This window comes from Ylistrum balloti, unplaced genomic scaffold (assembly GCF_031769215.1).
Source record: "Ylistrum balloti isolate Yb309-2 unplaced genomic scaffold, AGI_CSIRO_Ybal_v1 Utg369830, whole genome shotgun sequence".
Lineage (NCBI taxonomy): Eukaryota > Metazoa > Mollusca > Bivalvia > Pectinida > Pectinidae > Ylistrum > Ylistrum balloti.
The window spans coordinates 1,764,944-1,788,620 of NW_026781993.1; the positions used below are offsets into that span (position 1 = coordinate 1,764,944).

The 23,677-nt window shown below is 37.4% G+C and overlaps 3 protein-coding genes across 3 annotated transcripts in view; 1 reads left to right on the forward strand and 2 right to left on the reverse strand.

Annotated features, from left to right (window-relative positions):
• LOC132545139 (uncharacterized) overlaps positions 1-7,565 on the forward strand; it is a gene marked incomplete at its 5' end in the record, with an annotated part of 30,827 nt that extends 23,262 nt beyond the window's left edge. The window contains 5 exons of the mRNA XM_060208813.1: positions 657-810; positions 1,778-1,840; positions 3,332-3,404; positions 4,379-4,432; positions 6,113-7,565. Of these exons, the coding sequence (XP_060064796.1) occupies positions 657-810; positions 1,778-1,840; positions 3,332-3,404; positions 4,379-4,432; positions 6,113-6,283 (515 nt within the window). The remainder of the gene's footprint in view (positions 1-656; positions 811-1,777; positions 1,841-3,331; positions 3,405-4,378; positions 4,433-6,112) is intronic.
• Positions 7,566-8,152: 587 nt separating this feature from the next.
• Positions 8,153-23,278, reverse strand: LOC132545142 (uncharacterized). Its single transcript, XM_060208817.1, has 7 exons — positions 23,224-23,278; positions 14,817-14,921; positions 12,140-13,212; positions 11,775-11,904; positions 10,791-10,897; positions 9,148-9,244; positions 8,153-8,299 (listed from the first exon to the last, which is right to left on the reverse strand). The coding sequence occupies exons 2-7, from the start codon at positions 14,907-14,909 to the stop codon at positions 8,192-8,194; spliced, it is 1,608 nt and encodes a 535-aa protein (XP_060064800.1). The 5' UTR covers positions 14,910-14,921; positions 23,224-23,278; the 3' UTR covers positions 8,153-8,191.
• LOC132545143 (rRNA N6-adenosine-methyltransferase METTL5-like) lies at positions 18,910-21,284 on the reverse strand. The gene has a single exon (XM_060208818.1). It carries the CDS (start codon positions 21,226-21,228, stop codon positions 20,497-20,499), a length of 732 nt encoding a protein of 243 aa, XP_060064801.1. The 5' UTR covers positions 21,229-21,284; the 3' UTR covers positions 18,910-20,496.
• Positions 23,279-23,677: the final 399 nt, after the last annotated feature.

Consider the following 23,677-nt stretch of genomic DNA (forward strand, 5'->3'; position numbering starts at 1 on the left):
CTTTGTAAGATTATTATCGCTACTTCTTAAGAAGAAATGCATAGATCCCTCTCAAATTTCATATATAGGTTCCTTAAAGATTGTTGCCTTTATTTCTTAAAAAGTTCTGAATGGATCTCTCTCAAAATGCATATGCATGTTCCCTTTGGTTTTTACTTGTGCCCCTTTGATTTAGGGACTGTTCAGAGGAAGCAAACTGGCTTGCAGGTAACCATTTCTGATTAAGCAGGGAAACATTATCGCTATTTCTGCAAAGGAATGTTCAAATGTCTTATCATCAAGAGTAGAAACAGAGAAGGGAAAAGAAGGAAAAAGATCCAACTTTCAGAGAGCAAATAAAGATCAAACATTGGTGGACACAAATATCCCTCTGGGATCTCTTGTTAAGTTGATTAGTTGGAGTGGGAACCAAAAAATGGGAAATGCTTTGAAATTTTTTTTTACTCTGTGATGGGATGGGGGTTGATTGTTTCACCCTTGGGTACTCCTGTTGCACTTTATGGCAAAAATTATTTGTTATTGTTCGTTCTTTTCCTCAAACGCTTATAAAAATCAATACACCATTTCTTATACAAAAGTATAGAAAAAAAACTAAATTTAGGGATATTATTTCAGTGAAATTTTGTAATACCGGTATTTGTTTTTTGATGGTCTAGGTATCATGGAGACTGCTCAGAACTTGGACTATGAATGTGCATCTATCTGTAGCTTCTGTAGTCGTATGAAGAGAGGCCGAATCTATGCCTGTGCTCGACGAGAGGGATATAACGTTCTAGCTCTGGGCCAACACCTTGATGATCTGAGTGAAAGGTTAAGATTCATCCTTATTTGCTATTTTCTTTTTATCTTCAAATATAGTTTTTTGTCACATTACTTATGTTTATTTGGTTTTTAGCCCACCATTATCAGATGGTGGGCTATTCAAATTGCCCTGGGTCTGTGGTCTGTTGTCCCTCCATCGTCCTTCCCTAAACAATTTTTAGCCCGCCATATTCAAATCACTTTGCATCCATGGTCTGTGGTCTGTCCTGCTGACAGGCAGCCATCTTGAATTTTGCATTGTAAAGATTGTTATCCCTATTTCTTAAGAAGTACTTAATGGGTCTCTCTCAAATTTCATATGTATGTTCCCTTTGTTCTTTCTTTGTGTCTGTTTGATTTTGAGACTGATCAGAAGATACAAAATGGCTTCCAGGCGGCCATTTTTTATTTGGCAGGTAAAGGTTATCATCGCTATTTGTACAATTAAAAAATATTCAAATGTCTTATCATTAAGAGCTAAAACTGAGAAGAGAAAAGAAGGAAAAGATCAAACTTTCAAAGACCAAATAAAGATCAAATAAAAGTGGGTGCCAAGATCCCTCTGGGATCTCTTGTATGTGTATTAATGAGGTAAAAGTCCACCTATTATTCAGATGGACCAACCTCCATACAAACAAATGCTGAATAACAGTTTAATTAAGTAACTGGCTTTAAGAAAGGAAACTCATACTGTGATGAGTTAAGGTAACTCACTTCAAGGAAAGGGAGCTTTTACTTTGGTGTGTTTACAGAGCTTACATTATGATATGTTTAAGCTCATATTGTGTTTAAGGAGCACATACTGTGATGTGTTTAGGTAAGCCTCCGTATGGAAAGGGAACTTATGCTATGATGTGTTCAAGGAGATCATACTATGATGTGTTTAAGGAGATCATACTATCATGGTTTTCAGATATAAATTTTGACTGAGATGATCATCAGTGATACAAATAACGTTGGGTTTGTTGTATTACAGTTTCCTCATGTCGGTCTTCCATAATGGTCTGTTACGAACAATGAAGGCACACTACACAGTAGGGTAAGTTATAACAGTCACCATACATACTACACAGTAACACTGTCACTATATACACTACACAGTAACACAGTCACTATACACACTACACAGTCACCATACATACTACACAGTAACACTAGATACTACACAGTAACACAGTCACACTATACATACTACACAGTAACACAGTCACTATAAATACTACACAGTAACACAGTCACTATACATACTACACAGTAACACAGTCACTATACATACTACACAGTAACACAGTCACTATATATACTACACAGTCACACTATATACTACACAGTAACACAGTCACTATACATACTACACAGTAACACAGTCACTATACATACTACACAGTAACACATTCACTATACACACTATACAACAACACAGTCACCATACATACTACACAGTAACACAGTCACCATACATACTACACAGTAACACAGTCACTATATACACTACACAGTAACACAGTCACTATATATACTACACAGTCACACAGTCACTATACACACTACACAGTCACTATACATACTACACAGTAACACAGTCACTATATATACTACACAGTCACTATACACGCAACACAGTAACACAGTCACTATACATACTACACAGTAACACAGTCACTATACATAGTATACAGTAACACAGTCACTATACATACTACACAGTAACACAGTCACTATACATACTACACAGTCACTATATATACTACACAGTCACTGTATATACTACACAGTCACTATATATACTACACAGTCACTATATACACTAAACAGTAACACAGTCACTATATATACTACACAGTCACTATATATACTACACAGTCACTGTATATACTACACAGTCACTATTTGTACTACACAGTCACTATACATACTACACAGTCACTGTATATACTACACAGTCACTATATATACTACACAGTCATGCAGTCACTATATATACTACACAGTCACTATATATACTACACAGTCACTATATATACTACACAGTCACTATACATACTACACAGTCACTGTATACACCACACAGTAACACAGTCACTATACACACTGCACAGTCACACAGTCACTATACATACTACACAGTCACTGTATATACTACACAGTCATGCAGTCACTATATATACTACACATTCACTATATATACTACACAGTCACTATATATACTTCAGTCACTATATATACTACACAGTCACTATATATACTACACAGTCACTATACATACTACACAGTCACTGTATACACTACACAGTAACACAGTCACTATACACACTACACAGTCATACAGTCACTATACACACTACACAGTCACACAGTCACTATACATACTACACAGTAACACAGTCACTATACACACTACACAGTCACACAGTCACTATACACACTACACAGTCACACAGTCACTATACATACTACACATTCACACAGTCACTGTATACACTACAGAGAAATAAATATTGTATTTTGGTTTACTCTGATGTGTTCACAGGAAAGAAGACCTACGTGTGATACGTCCTCTTGTATATGTTAGGGAAAAAGAGCTTCGCACATTTGCCGAACAGGTTTGTTACATTTTGAGATTGAAAATGTCTTACTTTAATAATGTGTTTCAGAATTCTAAATATGTTCTTAGTTTACTTGGTTCAAAGTACTGGTTAAGTACTGGTGTCCTACCAGGGTATCTGTAGTTGTCAATTTTTTTTCTTGACAAGAAACCCCATGGGCCTGAACAACATTCTTACTATAAAGACATATATTAAGTTCCCTACTCATTTGACCCTGAGCAGTGACATTGAAAGTGGGTCAAGGTAAATAATTTTAATAAATTTTGGAGCCTTTCATCCAAGTAAGTTAAAATAACCATTAACAATAGGTATGGGAGTTAATGTGCTCCTAAGTCTGTGGCTCATTAATGTATTCATAAAAAGATACATTGTAGCAGTGTAAACATTCCAGTGACACATTGTTCACAACAGCCGTGTGTAGTCTGTAGAAGTGTTTGTTTCATTGTTGTTTCACAACACATTGTTCACAACAGCCGTGTGTAGTCTGTAGAAGTGTTTGTTTCATTGTTGTTTCACAACACATTGTTCACAACAGCCGTGTGTAGTCTGTAGAAGTGTTTGTTTCATTGTTGTTTCACAACACATTGTTCACAACAGCCGTGTGTAGTCTGTAGAAGTGTTTGTTTCATTGTTGTTTCACAACACATTGTTCACAACAGCCGTGTGTAGTCTGTAGAAGTGTTTGTTTCATTGTTGTTTCACAACACATTGTTCACAACAGCCGTGTGTAGTCTGTAGAAGTGTTTGTTTCATTGTTGTTTCACAACACATTGTTCACAACAGCCGTGTGTAGTCTGTAGAAGTGTTTGTTTCATTGTTGTTTCACAACACATTGTTCACAACAGCCGTGTGTAGTCTGTAGAAGTGTTTGTTTCATTGTTGTTTCACAACACATTGTTCACAACAGCCGTGTGTAGTCTGTAGAAGTGTTTGTTTCATTGTTGTTTCACAATTTGATCTTTCATTTACAGAACAAACTGCCAGTTATAGCAGAGAATTGTCCTGCCTGTTTTGAGTCACCTAAGGTGAGTATAGACAGTGTACCACATAAACATAGGTGTCAACTTGTACAGTGTACCACACAAACATAGGTATAACGTCATACAGTGTACCACACAAACATAGGTATAAAGTCATACAGTGTACCACACAAACATAGGTGTCAACTTGTACAGTGTACCACACAAACATAGGTGTCAAGTTATACAGTGTACCACACAAACATAGGTGTCAACTTGTACAGTGTACCACACAAACATAGGTGTCAAGTTATACAGTGTACCACACAAACATAGGTGTCAACTTGTACAGTGTACCACACAAACATAGGTGTCAAGTTATACAGTGTACCACACAAACATAGGTGTCAACTTGTACAGTGTACCACACAAACATAGGTGTCAAGTTATACAGTGTACCACACAAACATAGGTGTCAACTTGTACAGTGTACCACACAAACATAGGTGTCAAGTTATACAGTGTACCACACAAACATAGGTGCCATCTTGTACAGTGTACCACACAAACATAGGTGTCAAGTTATACAGTGTACCACACAAACATAGGTGTCAACATGTACAGTGTACCACACAAACATAGGTGTCAACTTGTACAGTGTACCACACAAACATAGGTGTCAACATGTAGTGTACCACACAAACATAGGTGTCAACTTGTACAGTGTACCACACAAACATAGGTGTCATCTTGTACAGTGTACTACACAAACATAGGTGTCATTATTTACAGTGTACCACACAAACATAGGTATCAAGTTGTACAATGTACAACACAAACACAGGTATCAAGTTGTACAGTGTACCACACAAACATAGTGTCAAGTTATACAGTGTATCACGCAAACATAGGTGTCAACTTGTACAGTGTACCACACAAACATAGTGTCAAGTTATACAGTGTATCACGCAAACATAGGTGTCAACTTGTACAGTGTACTACACAAACATAGTGTCAAGTTATACAGTGTATCACGCAAACATAGGTGTCAACTTGTACAGTGTACTACACAAACATAGGTGTCAACATGTACAGTGTACAACACAAACATAGGTATCAAGTTGTACAGTGTACCACACAAACATAGGTATCAAGTTGTACAATGTACAACACAAACACAGGTATCAAGTTGTACAGTGTACCACACAAACATAGTGTCAAGTTATACAGTGTATCACGCAAACATAGGTGTCAACTTGTACAGTGTACCACACAAACATAGTGTCAAGTTATACAGTGTATCACGCAAACATAGGTGTCAACTTGTACAGTGTACTACACAAACATAGTGTCAAGTTATACAGTGTATCACGCAAACATAGGTGTCAACTTGTACAGTGTACTACACAAACATAGGTGTCAACATGTACAGTGTACAACACAAACATAGGTATAAAGTTGTACAGTGTACAACACAAACATAGGTATAAAGTTATACCATGTATAATACAAACATAGTTGTCATGTTATACAGTATACAACACAAACATCGATGTTGAGTTTACAGGTACACGATTTGTGATGCTTTGCAATTAATTTGTCTCATTTTCAAAAATCATGCACACCTGTAAATGATGGCAATTGTTGATTTCATAAATTAGGTCTTCTGTTTTTAGGAGAGACATCTACCAAACACTGCTGGCTGCCAAGGAAATTCTATATAATTTCTGTTTCAATCTATTTCAGGAGAGACATCGTATCAAACAGCTGCTGGCTGCCCAGGAAATTCTACATCCTCATTTGTTTCACAGCCTGCTGTCTGCTCTCAAACCTCTGATGGCCATCAATAGAACAAACATTCATATTGCAGAGATGTTAAGGTCACAGTTGCCAAGTGCGGACGACATGGAGATATAACGACATGTGTATGAGGAACTTTACATGTATAGTTAGGTCAATTGAGACAAAGTCTCATGGTGACCTTGTGTGATCAACTTCATCCAGCATCTTCTCAAAAACTCCTGCTCTGATTTCTACGAAATTTTGCAGAAACCTTCCTTGGCTTAAGGTGAATTAAAATTGTGAATTATACAGTCCCCACCCTCACAGGGGCCTGAGAAGTGGGGCCAAAAGCGGTTAAATTGACTCATATTTCAAAAATCTTCTTTTCAACATCCAGATATAGTAAAATCAAATACTCTGCATGAATGGAAGCATCTTCAGGTGCTTTACCAAAGTCGTGAATTTTTCATGGACCCAGGGTCTCATATTTCCCTATGGGGAGGGAGTTAAGATTACTATAGTTTAAATAGGAAAATTTGATTTTTGAGCATAATTTTTTTAACTTCCATTGAAAGTATTTCAAACTTGGTTAGGATTATGAGTGTAGGATGACGGCTTGATGGTATGCCGATATTGATCCTAACTGACCTCCCAGGGGCTGATGGATGTGGCTAAAAGGGGTCAGATTGACTCAGATTTCAAAAATCTTCTTAGTACACAGGTATGGTAGAATCAAATGCTTTTCATGAAAAGCATCTCAAGGTGCTTTAATTACCAATTTGATTTTGCAACTGCTTTACACAAACAGAACTTAAAATTTATGAGTTTCTGATACTGCACGGAATGTTCAAAATTTGAAATTATCAGATTTGTCGCACAACCATCTGCAAATTATATGGTTTGTGCATCTATTCATCGATTGTTAGATGACTGTTAAGGGCTATGACCCTTGTGTTGAGATATTTGTTGGAAATGACTTGGTAAAAATCATAAGTATCAGATTATTCAAGTTAAATAGTCACATTACACCAGCCCTCAGTTTGATGATACCTGTAAAGCTCACAGAACATTATCTAATATGTGCCAATTTGCAGCCATCTGATGCTAACCTTGGGTAAAAAACAGAGAACTGACTATGTTTCTTGGTGTCAAAGGACATTTTATCCCCACAAAGTGCCTGCAGAATGGGCAGTTCCTGTCTCTAATTTATCCCTCAAGAACATAGATCTTGAGAATGTGTTTTTAATAACATCTGTAGTTTGTGTATTTGTAATTAGCAGTATGTATATATGGTGTACAGGATTACACATGACAGGTTTATGAATTAAAACCAAAATTCTGAGTGATGAGTGTGACTTACAAATTTAAGTTATGATGTATTTATTTCATTGTGTAAATAAATGTGTCGATACCCAGACTCTTCAAGATCCGTGTCTTTATATTGATCCTGCAGAATTTTTCATGGACGAATGATGACATTATTTGACAGACTACAATACAATTGGTCGCAGGATGTTGCATTTTGGCTGTTCTAGATATGTGATAGTAATTTCAAAGTACATTAATTTTGAACAAAAAGTGTCAGAGTGATCTGAATGCACTCGCTTCAGTGTTACTGGCTTCTGTTAAAATGTGTGCTTGTGAGTTTTCAGAACATGTTAGGTATCAATTGACCAAGTATGGACATCTAAATAAATGACAAGCTCAGGTCTGGTTCAGATTTCATATGAGGTAGGTTACACCCCAGATATTGTCATTTACATATACAGTTATCAGAAATTCTTAGAGTTAAATGACCACTGGAAATAATACATACCAAATGAGAACCCGAACTGCATATTATCAATATACAACAACAAACTTTTATATCTGTTAAAGAGTAAATACTGGAAACAAAAAAATATGATAGAATGACAGCCAAGGGTAAGATTATATTCCCTATGCCATACAGAGAAATGGTAGTTGATGGATAAGGCTGCTAACAAATGATGTCAAAAGAAACTCCGTGTGGGATAGATCTTTATTTGTCCCTGATATCTTAATTTATCTTCGTTTGTAGAGGCAGGGCTCCAAATGAAATTCCTCTGGTGCATGTTTTGGAGGCTTACTCTTTTTAAAGTCAAACAGACAAAACATCTTGTTGGTGGTATCCTGAAAGTACACAACAAAATATGAGCTCAAATCTTGGGTTGGTGATTTTTTTTTGTATTGACTCATTGAAAATACCAAACAGTCATTATATTGAAGAGCATTTTATACATTGGTACTTCACTATCAGTGAAACAGAGAATTTAAGTTGATGGCGGCATGTCTGAACATTTTTAGCTAAAGGAATCAGCTTTGTACATGTATAAACAGTGATCCCAGAGGGACACAGCCAGGTAGGGGCTATTGAGTTCTTTAAAATCCTTGAGTTTGAGTAAAAAACATTTGGGCTGAAGCACCTTTGGATAATGAAGACTCAGTATTGAATTAAAACTTTGGCTTTAGGGTGTAAGGGACAGAGCCCAATAGGGGGTAATTTAAAACCATTTTTCTGTAGGAATGACAGGATTTTGTCTGAATTTGGTCTGAAGCATTCTTAGGTGAAGGAAACTTATTTGTGGATTGAAGGTTTAGGTCCATTTCCTTACGGACCTCTTGCTGTTTCAGGCAATACTTATCAATTTAAATCCTAGGCACCTTTGGACATTGGGGACTTAATTTTGTATGAACGGGCCCCTAGGAACAGAACAAAATTTTTAAGTTGTAATAGCAACAACAAAATCCTTCTTGTGGTCAGATTAAGTGAATTTGACAAAGTTGTTTAGGAGCTTTTTTGGGTGAGGGGAAACCATTTTAATACAAGGAGGGTATGGCCCACTAAGATTAAGAGAGGCTCAATCAGTGAAAACTTTGTTTGGTGTGCAGCCTCATTCAGTGAACGGGGGTCTGTATTTCATTTGTTTTCCCATGGAAGAAAGTGATGATGCAATAACACATTTCTATCCCATTCTTACCTCATTTAGTAGACGAAAGCCAAACTTGTCCATGGTTCTTTTGAAGTTGGCCAGATTCCTGATACGACTTGTTACTTCAGCCACTTTAAGGGTACCACTACAACGACAGGTGTTTATATTGACAGGGTACCACTATAACAACAGGTGTTTATATTGACAGGGTACCACTATAACAACAGGTGTTTATATTGACAGGGTACCACTATAACAACAGGTGTTTATATTGACAGGGTACCACTATAACAACAGGTGTTTATATTGACAGGGTACCACTACAACAACAGGTGTTTATATTGACAGGGTACCACTACAACAACAGGTGTTTATATTGACAGGGTACCACTACAACAACAGGTGTTTATATTGACAGGGTACCACTACAACAACAGGTGTTTATATTGACAGGGTACCACTACAACAACAGGTGTTTATATTGACAGGGTACCACTACAACAACAGGTGTTTATATTGACAGGGTACCACTATAACAACAGGTGTTTATATTGACAGGGGACTTTACACTTCTAAGGTGAGAAGTAAAATGTACACCTGGAACAGCCACCTAACTTTACATTTCTAAAGGTAAGAAGCATGATATACACCTGGAACAGTCACCTAACATTACACATTTTTTAGGTGGGAAATGTAATGTACCCCTGGACCTAATAGACAATCAGGTCTGAATTTTACCTAACTTTACATTTCTAAAGGTAAGAAGCATGATATACACCTGGTACAGCCACCTAACTCTACATTTCTAAAGGTAAGAAGCATGATATACACCTGGAACAGCCACCTAACTTTACATTTCTAAAGGTAAGAAGCATGATATACACCTGGAACAGCCACCTAACTCTACATTTCTAAAGGTAAGAAGCATGATATACACCTGGAACAGCCACCTAACTCTACATTTCTAAAGGTAAGAAGCATGATGTACACCTGGAACAGCCACCTAACTCTACATTTCTAAAGGTAAGAAGCATGATATACACCTGGAACAGCCACCTAACTCTACATTTCTAAAGGTAAGAAACATGATGTACACCTGGAACAGCCACCTAACTCTACATTTCTAAAGGTGAGAAGCATGATATACACCTGGAACAGCCACCTAACTCTACATTTCTAAAGGTGTGAAGCATGATATACACCTGGAACAGCCACCTAACTCTACATTTCTAAAGGTGAGAAGCATGATATACACCTGGAACAGCCACCTAACATTACACATTTTTTAGGTGAGAAATGTAATGTACCCCTGGATCTAATAGACAATCAGGTCTGAATTTTATAACTATCAGTAACGGATATATGTAACTGAACAGCCCAATAAAAAATCTTAAATCTCGGAATTGAATGCTGACAGCAGACATCCTGTTTAACATGTTTCTCTAGATGAGTAATTAGATAGAGTGCAGATAGTTACAACATTCTGCCCTGATTGTTTATTCCTTAGTGATCAAAAGGTACAGTACACAGAAACTCTGATGAGTTAAGGTTATGGAACGGCTCGGGTCGTATTCCATTGAGTTACACCCACTCGTAAATCACAATCAGATCCCCAGATACTAATAACCAGGTTATATTGAAGAACACCCACAGATATTGTACATCACAATCATGCACCCAGATACACATACCCAGGTTTGAGAACTCGGCTTGTCTCTGTCAGATAATCTGGCAGATTTTTCCCCATCAATGACAAACAGAACACAGCAACATCCACACTGTCCTTCTTCAGTGGCACCTACAATAATAGACAAGAACAGCTCTGCATATGATACAGCGTGGTGAAAATTGCACAAGAATTTCTTTCATGGTAAACCTAAAGAGGTCAATGCCAACTGAAAGTATATCAACATGATAGGCTTGAATTACACACCAGTTCAGCAGTTTACAAGATGTCATTCTCCTTTCATTATGTAATTTTCTGCAAACATGGAAGCTTACTCTTAATAGCAGGCAACTACATGGATACATTCATACTAAGGCATTGCTTGTTGAAAAGAAGTGTAAGGTTTTTAAGACATTTGACCCTTGTGGCTTGAAATTATGTCAAAGTCATTCATTTGAAATTTCATCTCAACATTCCACAGGATCATTGTCATGACAATGGACCTCTTAGTTATTGAGAAGAAAACTGTTTTAAGATTGTGATCTAAAAAGAGGACTAAGATCATTTATAATGAACAAAGTGGGTTACTGAAAAAATTTGTTTGAAGATTTTAATAAAATTGACCCTTGTGACTTGAGAGTGAGTCAAGGTCATTCATTTGAACAAAATTGGTAGCCTTCAATCTAGCAAGATTCAGGCAATATCGGTACCTGAGATCATTTGGTTATTGAGGAGATGTTACTTGAAGACCTCACAACATTTGACTCCTGTGACCTTGAAAGGGACTCTAGGTTATCCATTTGAAGACACTTGGCACACTTTTATTCCAGCAGGCTAAAGTGCAAATATCAGTACAATAGACTTTTTGGCTATTGAGAAGAAACTGTTTAAAGGGAAACATTGACACCATAAGCCACAAGACAGCATAAGCCTGCTCGGCCTTTGGGCAAGTGTGCAAAACACTGATACAGAAACAAAACGTACACACTATCAACAGACCATCACTCACCTTTGCCATGTCACAGGCTGTCACATACTTATTGATAGCCACCAGGTCAAATGAGTGGACTTTGTTTGGGAGAGAGCGGGCTATGAGGGCATCACCACATCCAAAATCGGCTACCACCAAAGTCCGAGGTCTGAAATCATTCAAGACTTATTTCATCTCATCAAATCATAATTCAGTACATTGTACCTGATTCAGACACACGTGTCTGATAATAATGCTAACTGGGTTGGTTGAGCACCTGTGATTTATCTAAACTGTACCTGTCTGATAACATGACAAGGTTGACTGGACAATTGTGCTTTACCTAGTCTATATAACTATCTGATAATGATGTTAACAGGGTTGGTTGGGCACCTGTGTCTTACCTAGCCTGTAATTGTCTGATAATGACGTTAACAGGGTTGGTTGGCCACTTTGCTACCTGCGACTGGAATCCCTGGTGGTACACATGGAATGCCTCTTTATCTTCTTCAAACATCTTATATGATTCACTTCCTGTTTGGTTGTACAACTGCTCGTTAAGGTAACGGAACCTAGCAGATTTGAGTTTATCAAGCATGCGCTGTTTGAGTGAGAGAGTTATCTCCCTTGATTTATCTTTCTGTTCTATAGATCCAGAAGCTAATAAGTCAGATGTTTCTACATCAAAATCATTATCACTCTGTTCCTTCTTTAGTTTACTGTTTACAACTGTGTTAATTGGATATTTATCATCTTTCATTTCTTTACCAGATTTTGCTTGGATACCATCAACCCTTTTCCCCTTCTTTTTCTTGTGTTTAATTAATTTTAACTCATCACAATTTTCTGTCACATTGTTGAGAGGAACTAAAGACTTTGGCACACTTGTTTGTCGTTCCTTCACCATCTTGCCCATGGACCTATGGTCTGATGAATTTGTTACACTTTGTTTCACCGTAGCACCAGCAGGTACATCACCTGAAGATTGTTCCTCTGTTATATTATCATCACACACATTACTATCAGCACTGACTTCAGTTTTCTTCACTGATAAATGCTTATATTTATTCCTTTTATTTGAATTTTTCTTTTTCTTTTTCTTCTTCCTTCCTTCCTCCTTTATGTCTGTCACAGGATCTATAGGTGATATCCGTTTCTGTTTTTTACTAGGGATTTCAGTATGATCTGTCTTTCGCTTGTTTCCTTTTACAATCTGTGTGAACCTTTGTTCAGCATTTTCACCTCTTTCTTCTGTCACAAAGGTCATAGATGTCTTCCTCTGTCCTCCTGTTTTCTGACCAACTCTCTGAGGGCGTTCTTTATCCCTACTCTTCTTCAATGTTATTCCACCTTTCAATACCTCGTAGTTGTCTATATCCTTACAGTTCAAAGTCTGCCTAGAACCTACAGATTTTGAAAATTTCCTTTTGCCATCATCTGATAAGTTTGTGGTTTTCTTTTCACGCTTTTGTTGTTTCTACAAGATGACAATGAAAGCAAAAATTTGATTTCAGTAAGTTGGGAATGCATCAAGATTATGTGAAATTTAAACCTCACAATCAGTCGACATCTTGTGAATTATTAAAAGTTAATATGCAAGATAATTAAAATCAAAATTGTGTTCAGTTATATCTATGTGTGATTTTCTATCATAATTTATCTGCCAGAATGAGACTAGCATGATTAAGTAAATCTATCAACCAGTGGTGAATTATGTTTTGTGGCCACAGACATATTGTTGTTACTAAATCTACACATGGTCAATGTTATTAATTCATTCCCAGAGTACATGATTTATTATGTAAGCTCTATGTTGACATTTCGCATGAAGGTCATTGTGCTAATCTTGTGGAAAACAATCTAATTTCTACGACCATTCTGGTGTTTAAGTCGATGTCAATAACTCATGTATTACTCAATCATTGTCAGCCTGTTTATCTATTGTATTAAAATTACTGAAGCAACAGTTTTATAACATTTTGATATAAATAGACCTCTCTTGGTCTGCCAAATGAGAAGAGAAGAATGGAGGCCAGACAGGAGAGAGGGTTGTTCTCCGCTGGCTAAACACATGCTCGCTTGGGCTTTTGCCTGAGAAAGTACAACTTCACATCTGAACTTAAGTACTGTAAAGGCTTGGTTATCATAAATATTTACATGTTTAGTGTATATAGCTAAATACATGCAAAGATTAAACAATGTTCAACAATGACTGTTTGCATCAACTATTTCCAAAAGATTTAGAAAATGACTGGATTTCAACAATACTTTCATCATGGACTTTCAACATATTTAACATTTAACAAGTTTTGATTATGCTTGGTCAAACATCCCAGTAACACAAATCCTACTGAGCTGCTTATCTCAATCTTTTCCTACAATGAAGCCAACACAAACAGCTCTCCCCCAAGATTTATGATAAGCATAATGCTTTCAATGTTTCTAATGTGAATTTTCCATTTCTTGATAGTAACATGCCTGCATCCCTAACCTATGGCATTTACATGTTGCAGATTGTTTGATATTCAAGTGCCTGTTCTCATTATTACCATTTTCATGCAAGAAGTTATCAACTGATGAACAAACTCATAACACAAGGTTTTTAAAGATGCAGGTTCATGAAAGTTATGAGGAAGTTTTACGGTCAGCAGTCGCTAAATATTTGACATACATTATGTATTCTATATATAACAGGTTTAAGTATAGTAATAGTATATACAGCTCAAACCATAGAGATCTGTAAAAACCATTATTATCAACCAATTATTTGCCCAATATATCGCTTTTTGTACAATGGACATAGCCCATTTTGTTTTTAAGGCTGTGATTGGTAAAGTTAAATCCCTTGCGATTTAGTCCCCGAGAGTAAATTAGGACATTTTAAATATGAAAAATTGAATGCAAATTCATTACTTCATTGATTGTAACAGTATTTTTTAACACCTTGGCCTTTTACAGTCCTTAAGCATCAACTCACACAAGATATAATCCCACATTTGAATTTTTCATGAATTTGTTCACAATGTCAAAAGAAATGAAACCACTTGAATAATTATAAGGAGTAAAACTGAGTTCCAGTACCTTTGATGTTGCCAATTCAGCAGTATCAAACAGACCAGAACTGAGATCATCTGCAGCCTTGTCCACCATCCAGCCTTCTGTAGAGAAATCCATTGTCCAGAACACCTAGAAAGAAAGTTACAATGTATAAGGACATCATTCTAATGTTGTATTAAATGTGGTTCCAATCATCACGAAACTGCAAAAATTGAGTGAGCTTTTGTCTGTTTGTTGGGTTTATTATCCCCTGAACAGCTGTCATTTTGAGGTGGGGTCTCCTTGTAGCAGCTAGTGGGTACCTCATTGAGGTGGAGTCTCCTTGTAGCAGCTAGTGGGTACCTCATTGAGGTGGGGTCTCCTCGTAGCAGCTAGTGGGTGCCTCATTGAGGTGGAGTCTCCTTGTAGCAGCTAGTGGGTGCCTCATTGAGGTGGAGTCTCCTTGTAGCAGCTAGTGGGTGCCCCATTGAGGTGGAGTCTCCTTGTAGCAGCTGGTGGGTACCTCATTGAGGTGGAGTCTCCTTGTAGTAGCTAGTGGGTACCTCATTGAGGTGGAGTCTCCTTGTAGCAGCTAGTGGGTACCTCATTGAGGTGGGGTCTCCTTGTAGCAGCTAGTGGGTGCCTCATTGAGGTGGAGTCTCCTTGTAGCAGCTAGTGGGTGCCTCATTGAGGTGGAGTCTCCTTGTAGCAGCTGGTGGGTGCCTCATTGAGGTGGAGTCTCCTTGTAGCAGCTAGTGGGTGCCTAATTGAGGTGGAGTCTCCTTGTAGCAGCTAGTGGGTGCCTCATTGAGGTGGAGTCTCCTTGTAGCAGCTGGTGGGTACCTCATTGAGGTGGAGTCTCCTTGTAGCTCATTGAGGTGGAGTCTCCTTGTAGCAGCTAGTGGGTACCTCATTGAGGTGGAGTCTCCTTGTAGCAGCTGGTGGGTACCTCATTGAGGTGGAGTCTCCTTGTAGCAGCTGGTGGGTACCTCATTGAGGTGGGGTCTCCTTGTAGCAGCTGGTAGGTACCTCATTGAGGTGGAGTCTCCTTGTAGTAGCTAGTGGGTACCTCATTGACTAGAAAAGGGAGGCTCTTCACAGGCCATCCAGAGCAATAAGGATAAGTGTGTGGCACACTGACATAACCACAACAACAAAGACCAGTCCATTACATTACTTTGAGAGAAACACAAACAACCCTAGACAGGGAGTGACAAACCATGGCTGTATCCAAGGTTTTCACCAGAGGTTACATAGAAACTACCAACTGTTATATAGACTGGGTAATCTACAGCATAGAAAGGTGATTGGTTATCTACAGTGTAAAAAGTGCCTGGATTATCTACAATGTTAAGGGGTCACTGGGTTTCTACACTGCAAAAAGGAAAAAGTTTTTTTCTACAGTGTAAAGAGTTGACAGGTTCTCTTCAGTGCCAAGACGTGACTGGGTTACCCACAGTCTGAAGATCTAGGTGACTGGGTTACCCACAGTCTGAAGATCTAGGTGACTGGGTTACCCACAGTCTGAAGATCTATGTGACTGAATCATCTACAGTGTAAAGAGTTGACTGTAAGACATTGCTTTTCTCTAGGGTAAAGAGGTGAAAGGGATATGTACAGAGTGAAATGTTGACTGAGTTATGTAAAGTGGAAAGAGTTGATTGGGTTTTCTACTATATAAAGAGGTGACTAGCTATAGGTTATCAGTGTAAAGAGGTTTATGGGTTTTCTACAACGTGAAGAATTAAGTGGATCATCTACAACATAATGAGGTGGCTGGGTCATTTACACTCTAATGAGGCAATTTGGTCACCTGCCATCTACAAAGGTGACTGGATGATCTTAAGTGTAAAGAGGTAACCGGGCTATATATGGTGTTTATTATAGAAAGATAATTGGGTTATATATGGTGTTTATTATAGAAAGATAAGTGGGTTATATATGGTGTTTATTATAGAAAGATAAGTGGGTTATATATGGTGTTTATTATAGAAAGATAAGTGGGTTATATATGGTGTTTCTTATAGAAAGATAAGTGGGTTATATATGGTGTAAAGAGGTGGCTGGGTTTTTTCACAGTCTTAAGAGGCAACTGGATGAACTTTATTGTAGAGAGGTAACTGGGTTATATATGGTGTAAAGAGGTGATTTTTTTATCAAGTATAAACATTAGTATTATTTTGATAAAGCCTTAATTATATTTAAATTCAGGCTAACCAGTAACAAGTATTAACATATTGATGCACTTGTATAATCCATGGAATCTCCTAACCGTGATATCCAATGATGAACATACATACTGAATGTTGTTGCAGGGTTCCCTGTTTGAAACTATACAGAAATGGCACCATTAATTATTGACTGTTTGCTCCATAGTATAGAGGCCTAAGCAGTGACCCTATAGAAAAAGTACACAATACGTTTCTGGTTCCTTGATTGCAATTCTATCAGAGACCTTTGTAACACACGTCTTTGATATATACAACTACAGCACCATGGATTGATCATCTGTTTTCTCCACAACACAACTTAGCTATAAATAATCTGGTGTGCTGCTTGCTACTGAAGGGAAAAGTAGCCAATGTTTCTGTTGTTTTCAGTGTTGTAACTTTAGAAGTTTTTCAATGCAATGGCAATATGAGCAGACATTATAGATTTGAGCTTGACAGCATATATTTTAGCAAGTAAAACTTGTATCATGTCTCTTTGAAGTCAGATCATCTAATCCAGTCACAATGTACTCTGATTACCTATTGTATAGTCGCTATGTTCATTAACATAAAAATTTGGATTATTATGTGAATACTTATTTGATTATCTTTCTTATTCCTAATGTTGTGGACTTCCAATCATTTGATTGGTAAGAGATATGTTTATAGTCTGTAAATTATGTTATAGGTACGTATCTTATGATTTTACCTCTTATTATCTCATTAACGGCTGAATGTATTGAATTCATCTTTGGTATACAGTAAAACATGGATAAGTCAAAGTTAATGTCATCTTGTGTCTGTTTTTCATGAGTTACAATGACCTCATCTATTGACATAAAGTCTGTGAAAGAAATTTGGTTCTCTGAGATTGCTCACCATTCATTGACTTGTGTAGCTAATGGGATGTCATCGTCGTCATCCTCATCGTCATCTAACTGTCACTCAACGAGATCACAACCTCATCATGCAAGATACCGACCTTCAGCAAACAGTTATGAATTGTGGTAAGCATGACTCACTTCCACACGCAATATAGCCAGTCAACAGCATGTCAAAGATTGATTTCAGGAGCTACACCTTTTTCAAAAGCATTTCAGCATGTATTCAATGGGGAATATGTGATATTTTTATTTCAAATTGTTTATTATACCTAGGTTCATTGGTTGGAGTTTCGATATTGTACTGGGAGGGAGTAAGTTTTATTGACTTCAAACCCTCGATGTGTGGATTGGCAGTACAATTGTAACAGGTCACTTTTTATTTCAATGCCTCTGCTAGGAATCAAAGTCCTCTAGCTCGATTGGTTGAGCGTCAGATTAGTAAGCCAGGGGTTCCGGGTTTGATTCCTAGCAGAGGCATTGAAATAAATAATGACCTCTGTTACGCAATTGTCCAAGATCTTCAAAACCTGACACCCCTGTCGACTGAAGATTCAGGATCCACTCACAAAATAAATCGGAAACCATCCAAGCTTTCTTATTCGCACGGTAATGCACAGGAAGACTTTTTTTTAAAATAAAACTTGCACTTTTTACATGTACATTGATATCCAGTAAACACATTTAAAATCATAAACAAATGTATGATTGACAAACTAGTATATCAATCTGCATCGGCACGGTAGTTATCACCTTTTTTTCTTCATTTGGGTTCCGGCAGCCATTTGCATAAAAAGTAAACAGTAGATTTACAGTGTATTTTGGTTCAAGTTTGATTGCCTATTTCTGTATAAATTCTGATTTTCACCTGTGAACCTGTGTAAATGCAGGGATTGCTGTTCGATCAAAAATGACCATAGGGGTCATTAACACAGATATGACTGGCCAATCACACTCAGTCATTCATTCAGAACAAAGCCAGGAAATTTCTTCCTGAGACCACATGACGCCTGAGTGTTCAACACTAAAATGGAAATATTGGTAGAATTTAGAAGGGATGGACCACAAAATATATTTGATGCAAACGCAGAATTCAACTCTACAGTGTTTGAATCATCTGTGTTTAATTTACTAAGATAAAGAAGAGAAAATATTGCGACAGAACAAAACATTTGAATTATCCAATGTATTCGATTCAAGCGTGTTCGACACAAGTGAGTTTTACTGTATTATGTAAGATCACAAATAAATAAGATTTCTCAGTAAATAATCTACAACTTACACAGAAGACATTGTTGGTTTTCAAAAACATTTTCTGCAAACTTGAACCATATTCTTTACGCATGGTACTACACTAATGCCATTAACCTGAACCTTTTGCCAAAAAAGAGATCTCAACTCACTTAAAGCACGGTCAATTATTTGAACAAATCGGTGCTTTTCATCCATTTATATCAACAGTTTGGACCTTTTTATTATTAAGAAGAAGTCTTTTAAAGATTTTAACACATTTTATCTCTGTGACCTTTAAGAAGACAAAAGGCCAATCACATAATCAAAATTGGTAACAATCCATCCCAGCATGCCACAGGCCCAATTTCAGCACCCCAGGCCTTTTGGATATTGAGCAGTTTAAAGTCATTTAGAGATTTTTACACATTAGTCCCCTGTGGTCTTGAAAATATGTCAAGGTCATTCGTTTTTAACAAACTTGGTAGCCCTCATCCCATCATGCTACTAGCCCAATATCAGCATCCTGGAACTTTTGGTTATTGAGAAGAAGTTGTTCAAAGATTTTAGATATTTGACACCTGTGACCTTGAAAATAGGTCAAGGTCAATAATATGACAAACTTACATATGGCAGACTTCATCCCAGCATGCCACATTCCAAATTTCAACACCATGGACCTTTTGGGTATTGAAAAGAAGGTGTTTAACAAATTTTTATATATTAAAACCAGTGACCTTGAAAGTACATCACGGCCAATAACATGAACAAAATTGGTAGCCCTTTGTCCCAGCAGGGTACATGCCTTATATTAGCACCCTGGGCATTTTCTTTATTTAGAAGTCATTTAAAGATTTTTACACATTAGTCCCCTGTGATCTTGAGATTAATGCAAGGTCATTCGTTTTAATAAACTTGGTAGCCTTTCATCCCATTATTCTACGGGCCAAAAATCAGCACCCTGGGCCTTTTGGTTATTGAGAAGAAATCATTTGAATGGAAAGTTTACGCATGATGGATTACAACGGACGAAACAAAATGGCTTTAAGAAAGCTTGTCTGAAAAATAAACTTCCGGTTCTTGGGAGGAGTCAAAATTGAAAATGGCTATTTTGGGCAACGAAGTATGAAAAGATCATTTTCATGATCTGCAAGGTTTCATACATACAACACTCTGGTCAATGACTAAAAAGTTTAAATTATTAATATATATGATCTTGACCCATTTTCAAGGTCGCAGGATCAATTTTGTTTAAATCTTGGAGTGGTTTCCAACCAATAACCATGGGGCACAGGCTGATAATATTTGGTCACTTGTAGTCAATGATGGAAACTAGACACATCAATGATAGTCAGTGTTAGAAACTATAAACATTACTGAGAGTCATAATGGTGCAACTAGGTATCATTTGAATGAAAATCGAATGAAGTCAACTTCAACGTCTACAGATTTTTGTTTATGACACTTGTAGGTGTTTTCCAGGTTAAACCTCAGCTCTGCTAACACTTCCATGTGCACATGGTAGTCTTTTGCCTTTTTTTCTATGTGAGCACGTGTAGAGGTTTTATGGAAAGAGTACACAGCTGTTTTGGCTAAGTACAGGCCAGCCTTCACAAATTTCATGTCTAATCCCTGGTTCTTCTTTGTCCCAAATGGAGGATTCATAACCACTGTATCAAAACTTTTCTCCTTAATGAATCCAGCCACAGATGATGAGTGTGATGTCTCTGAGGATGCCTGGCCATGTGATTGTGTGTCAGAGGATGCCAGATCATGTGTTACATATTCACTTATCTTGGTTACATCCATTTGAATGAAATCTATATCAAGTTCCATGTCCTCTACATTTCTATGACAGACATCTAGAGCATCCTCATCAATGTCTATCCCTAACACATGCCCTGCCCCCAGCATCTTTGCCCCTATCCCCAGCACTCCACAGCCGCAGCCGAGGTCAACAACATTTTTATTATGAATATCATCATAGTTTGTGTCGATAGTGTGGAGGACACAAGCTGCAATATGAGGGGTTGTGGCATACTGTTCAAGCAGCATCTTGGGTTTGTTAAATGTTTCAACATCTTGTAAATAGCTCTCCAGCTCCTTCAAACGCAGTCTGGACCTTGTACCAGCCATAGCTATCAACACAGATTGTTTACTATTCTGATGATAGTTAACAATCAACACCAGCCGTCTCTCACACTGTGGGCCACCAGTTCTGAAATCAACAGCAGACTCTCCAAGTATAAGGTGGAAAAAGCTTCTACAATCAACTTCTTAAATTGCACTAAATGTATAACATGTTTATTGGTTTATTTATGAACCTTCTTTTATAAACTGTAACTTATGAAAACATTCAAAATTCAAAAATTGATTTTTTTTCATGATAAGTAATTTTTGGCCTTACACTTGAAAAGTCTGTTGTTATAGTGAACAAAGAGGGAGGCAAGTAAGTCTTGTAATTAGTTTTAAATTTTAACCTTTGGAAATTTTGTTAGCGCTACCTACATTTTCGATCCATCATACATGTAAATGTGTGTTTTGTCCAAAACACTTGCTTTATTCGGGTGTGTCTTATAAATATAAAAGAGCAGGTTCCTGCGGGATTCAGTGTCTTGAAAGGATCAGTAAACCGATCCAATTCTCCTCCTAAGGAGGATACTACAGTAGTGTTGCTGCCAACAGTACCCAGAGCAGTGTGACATTGGCTCACAGTGCTAAAGTATGATGTGTATTACCTGTGGATAGTCAGGGGCTTAGGCATCCATAGGAAACCTGTATACATTGGTTAGCTTAAGACCTGTAGGGAGCTAGGAGCATGTGGTCTGCTGGTACTATTGTAAAGTTACGTCCATTTACATACGGATACTGTACAGTAGTGGAGTTACTCAGCATTAGTAGTCAGAAGTTGGCACTTTATTACAATCCTACATTGTTATACCTGTATATATATTCATAAGGTTCTTTAGTTTAGTTTAGTTTATTACCAGTGCAGGATCCTTACGATCCTCTATACCGGTCTCAGTGATACAATGATAGTGTTTATAATTATTGTCATCTGAGATGTCAGATCCAGGAACTACAGAATTTCTACTTTATAATTATATACCAGTTCTTGATTTGCCCAGTGTTCATCTAATCTATTTTTGAAAGAGTTAACTGTTGGTGCCGATACAATATACTCCGGAAGATTGTTCCATATTTTGACCACACGCAAAGAAAAAGAATGTTTCCTGATGTCAAGTTTACAGTGCTGCATGTAAAGTTTTTTGGAGTGACACCCAGCAGCATTACTATCACAAAAATTGTTCGTAATTTTGAAGACTACAATCATATCCCCACGAATCCTGTTAATAAAAAGTTGTTTGTATATGTTGGAACAATCACGATTGGGAATAAACTGAGGTTCCTGCCAAGTGCTGTCCTCCCTGGACCTACTGTTCGCACACATGGCGTGTGTGGCCAGAGCAAGCATGTCAGAGATGTACCGAGACGTATGATGCCCCCTCCCCCTACCTCCGCAATTACACAGCCGTTAAATTAACAGTTATGTTTACATTTCTTACTTCAACTTTTCAATTACCAACCTGTTCTTGTGATGCATGTTGACATACTGTGATATCAGTGATAACTGATGTTCATTTCCCTACAAATAACCTCTCAAAAAGCACAAATAATGTTATCCTATGCTGTTGTGAGGAACAAACTTTGAACCTGGCCGCGAAGTCAACTCTTGGTAGCTCGTGAGCCGTTTACAGAGGTGAAATTTGACTGTAAGGACAACTCCGGTAGCGGCTGGTCTTCTGATGATAATTTGAGGATGCACCAGTGGACATTTTTGTTTAGAAAATAAATCACATTTACACACACATTCAGTTAACTATGTATTTGATTTATTTCAATTCGCTGATATAGCAAAGTTACTGAGATATTATTCTTGAGTTACGGGTCCGAAACCGATATGCCTGCGGTACATGTGCCATAATGTGGTCGGTCTATGCAACCTATACCAGTAGAGAGCTTCAGTCGGATATAAACGTAGACAGTCCTAAAGTCGTAATATACGATTTCCATTTATAAATATTGTACCGGATCTAAACAAATTGCGTACATCAAAACAATGGAACATACCTTTAAGATTTCCGGCGATCACTCCACATTGCCTACTGTAAATGAAACATGTGGTGTTATGTACTACAATACGGAAAAGGAATATCCGTGATCAGAGATGTAATGTATTGTATTTCTTACGTCTCTGTTATGATGCAGTCTAATTGATGCATTAGCATATAATGCCCGTCGTTTTCACCGAATGCATTCTATTATTCCTTCATCGACAGTTTACAAGACTGGCCTATGCAATTATGTTAGAATGTAAGCGTAATATTTTTTGTGCAACAGTTTCTTTGAAAAGGGCGTCTGTTTGCATATATTTTGTTAATCACACGGAACAGAAAGAAATATTGCTGTATAAATGTGAACATTTGCAACTTTTGATAGAAAGATAACGTAAGATTAATTTATAAATATTTCTATGGTGTATTTAGATATATTTCTGTGTTGTCGCCTTTGTGTGCAGGTCATA

Bases quoted from the DNA above. Each gene is read 5' to 3' on its own strand.
- LOC132545142 (XM_060208817.1), bottom strand. From the start codon at position 14,909: ATGGATTTCTCTACAGAAGGCTGGATGGTGGACAAGGCTGCAGATGAT. The intron at 13,213-14,816 runs GTACTGGAACTC...GTCATCTTGTAG, and splicing joins CTGAATTGGCAACATCAAAG to AAACAACAAAAGCGTGAAAA. The intron at 9,245-10,790 runs GTATGTGTATCT...CTGTCGTTGTAG, and splicing joins AGCCGAGTTCTCAAACCTGG to TGGTACCCTTAAAGTGGCTG.
- LOC132545143 (XM_060208818.1), bottom strand. From the start codon at position 21,228: ATGGCTGGTACAAGGTCCAGACTGCGTTTGAAGGAGCTGGAGAGCTAT.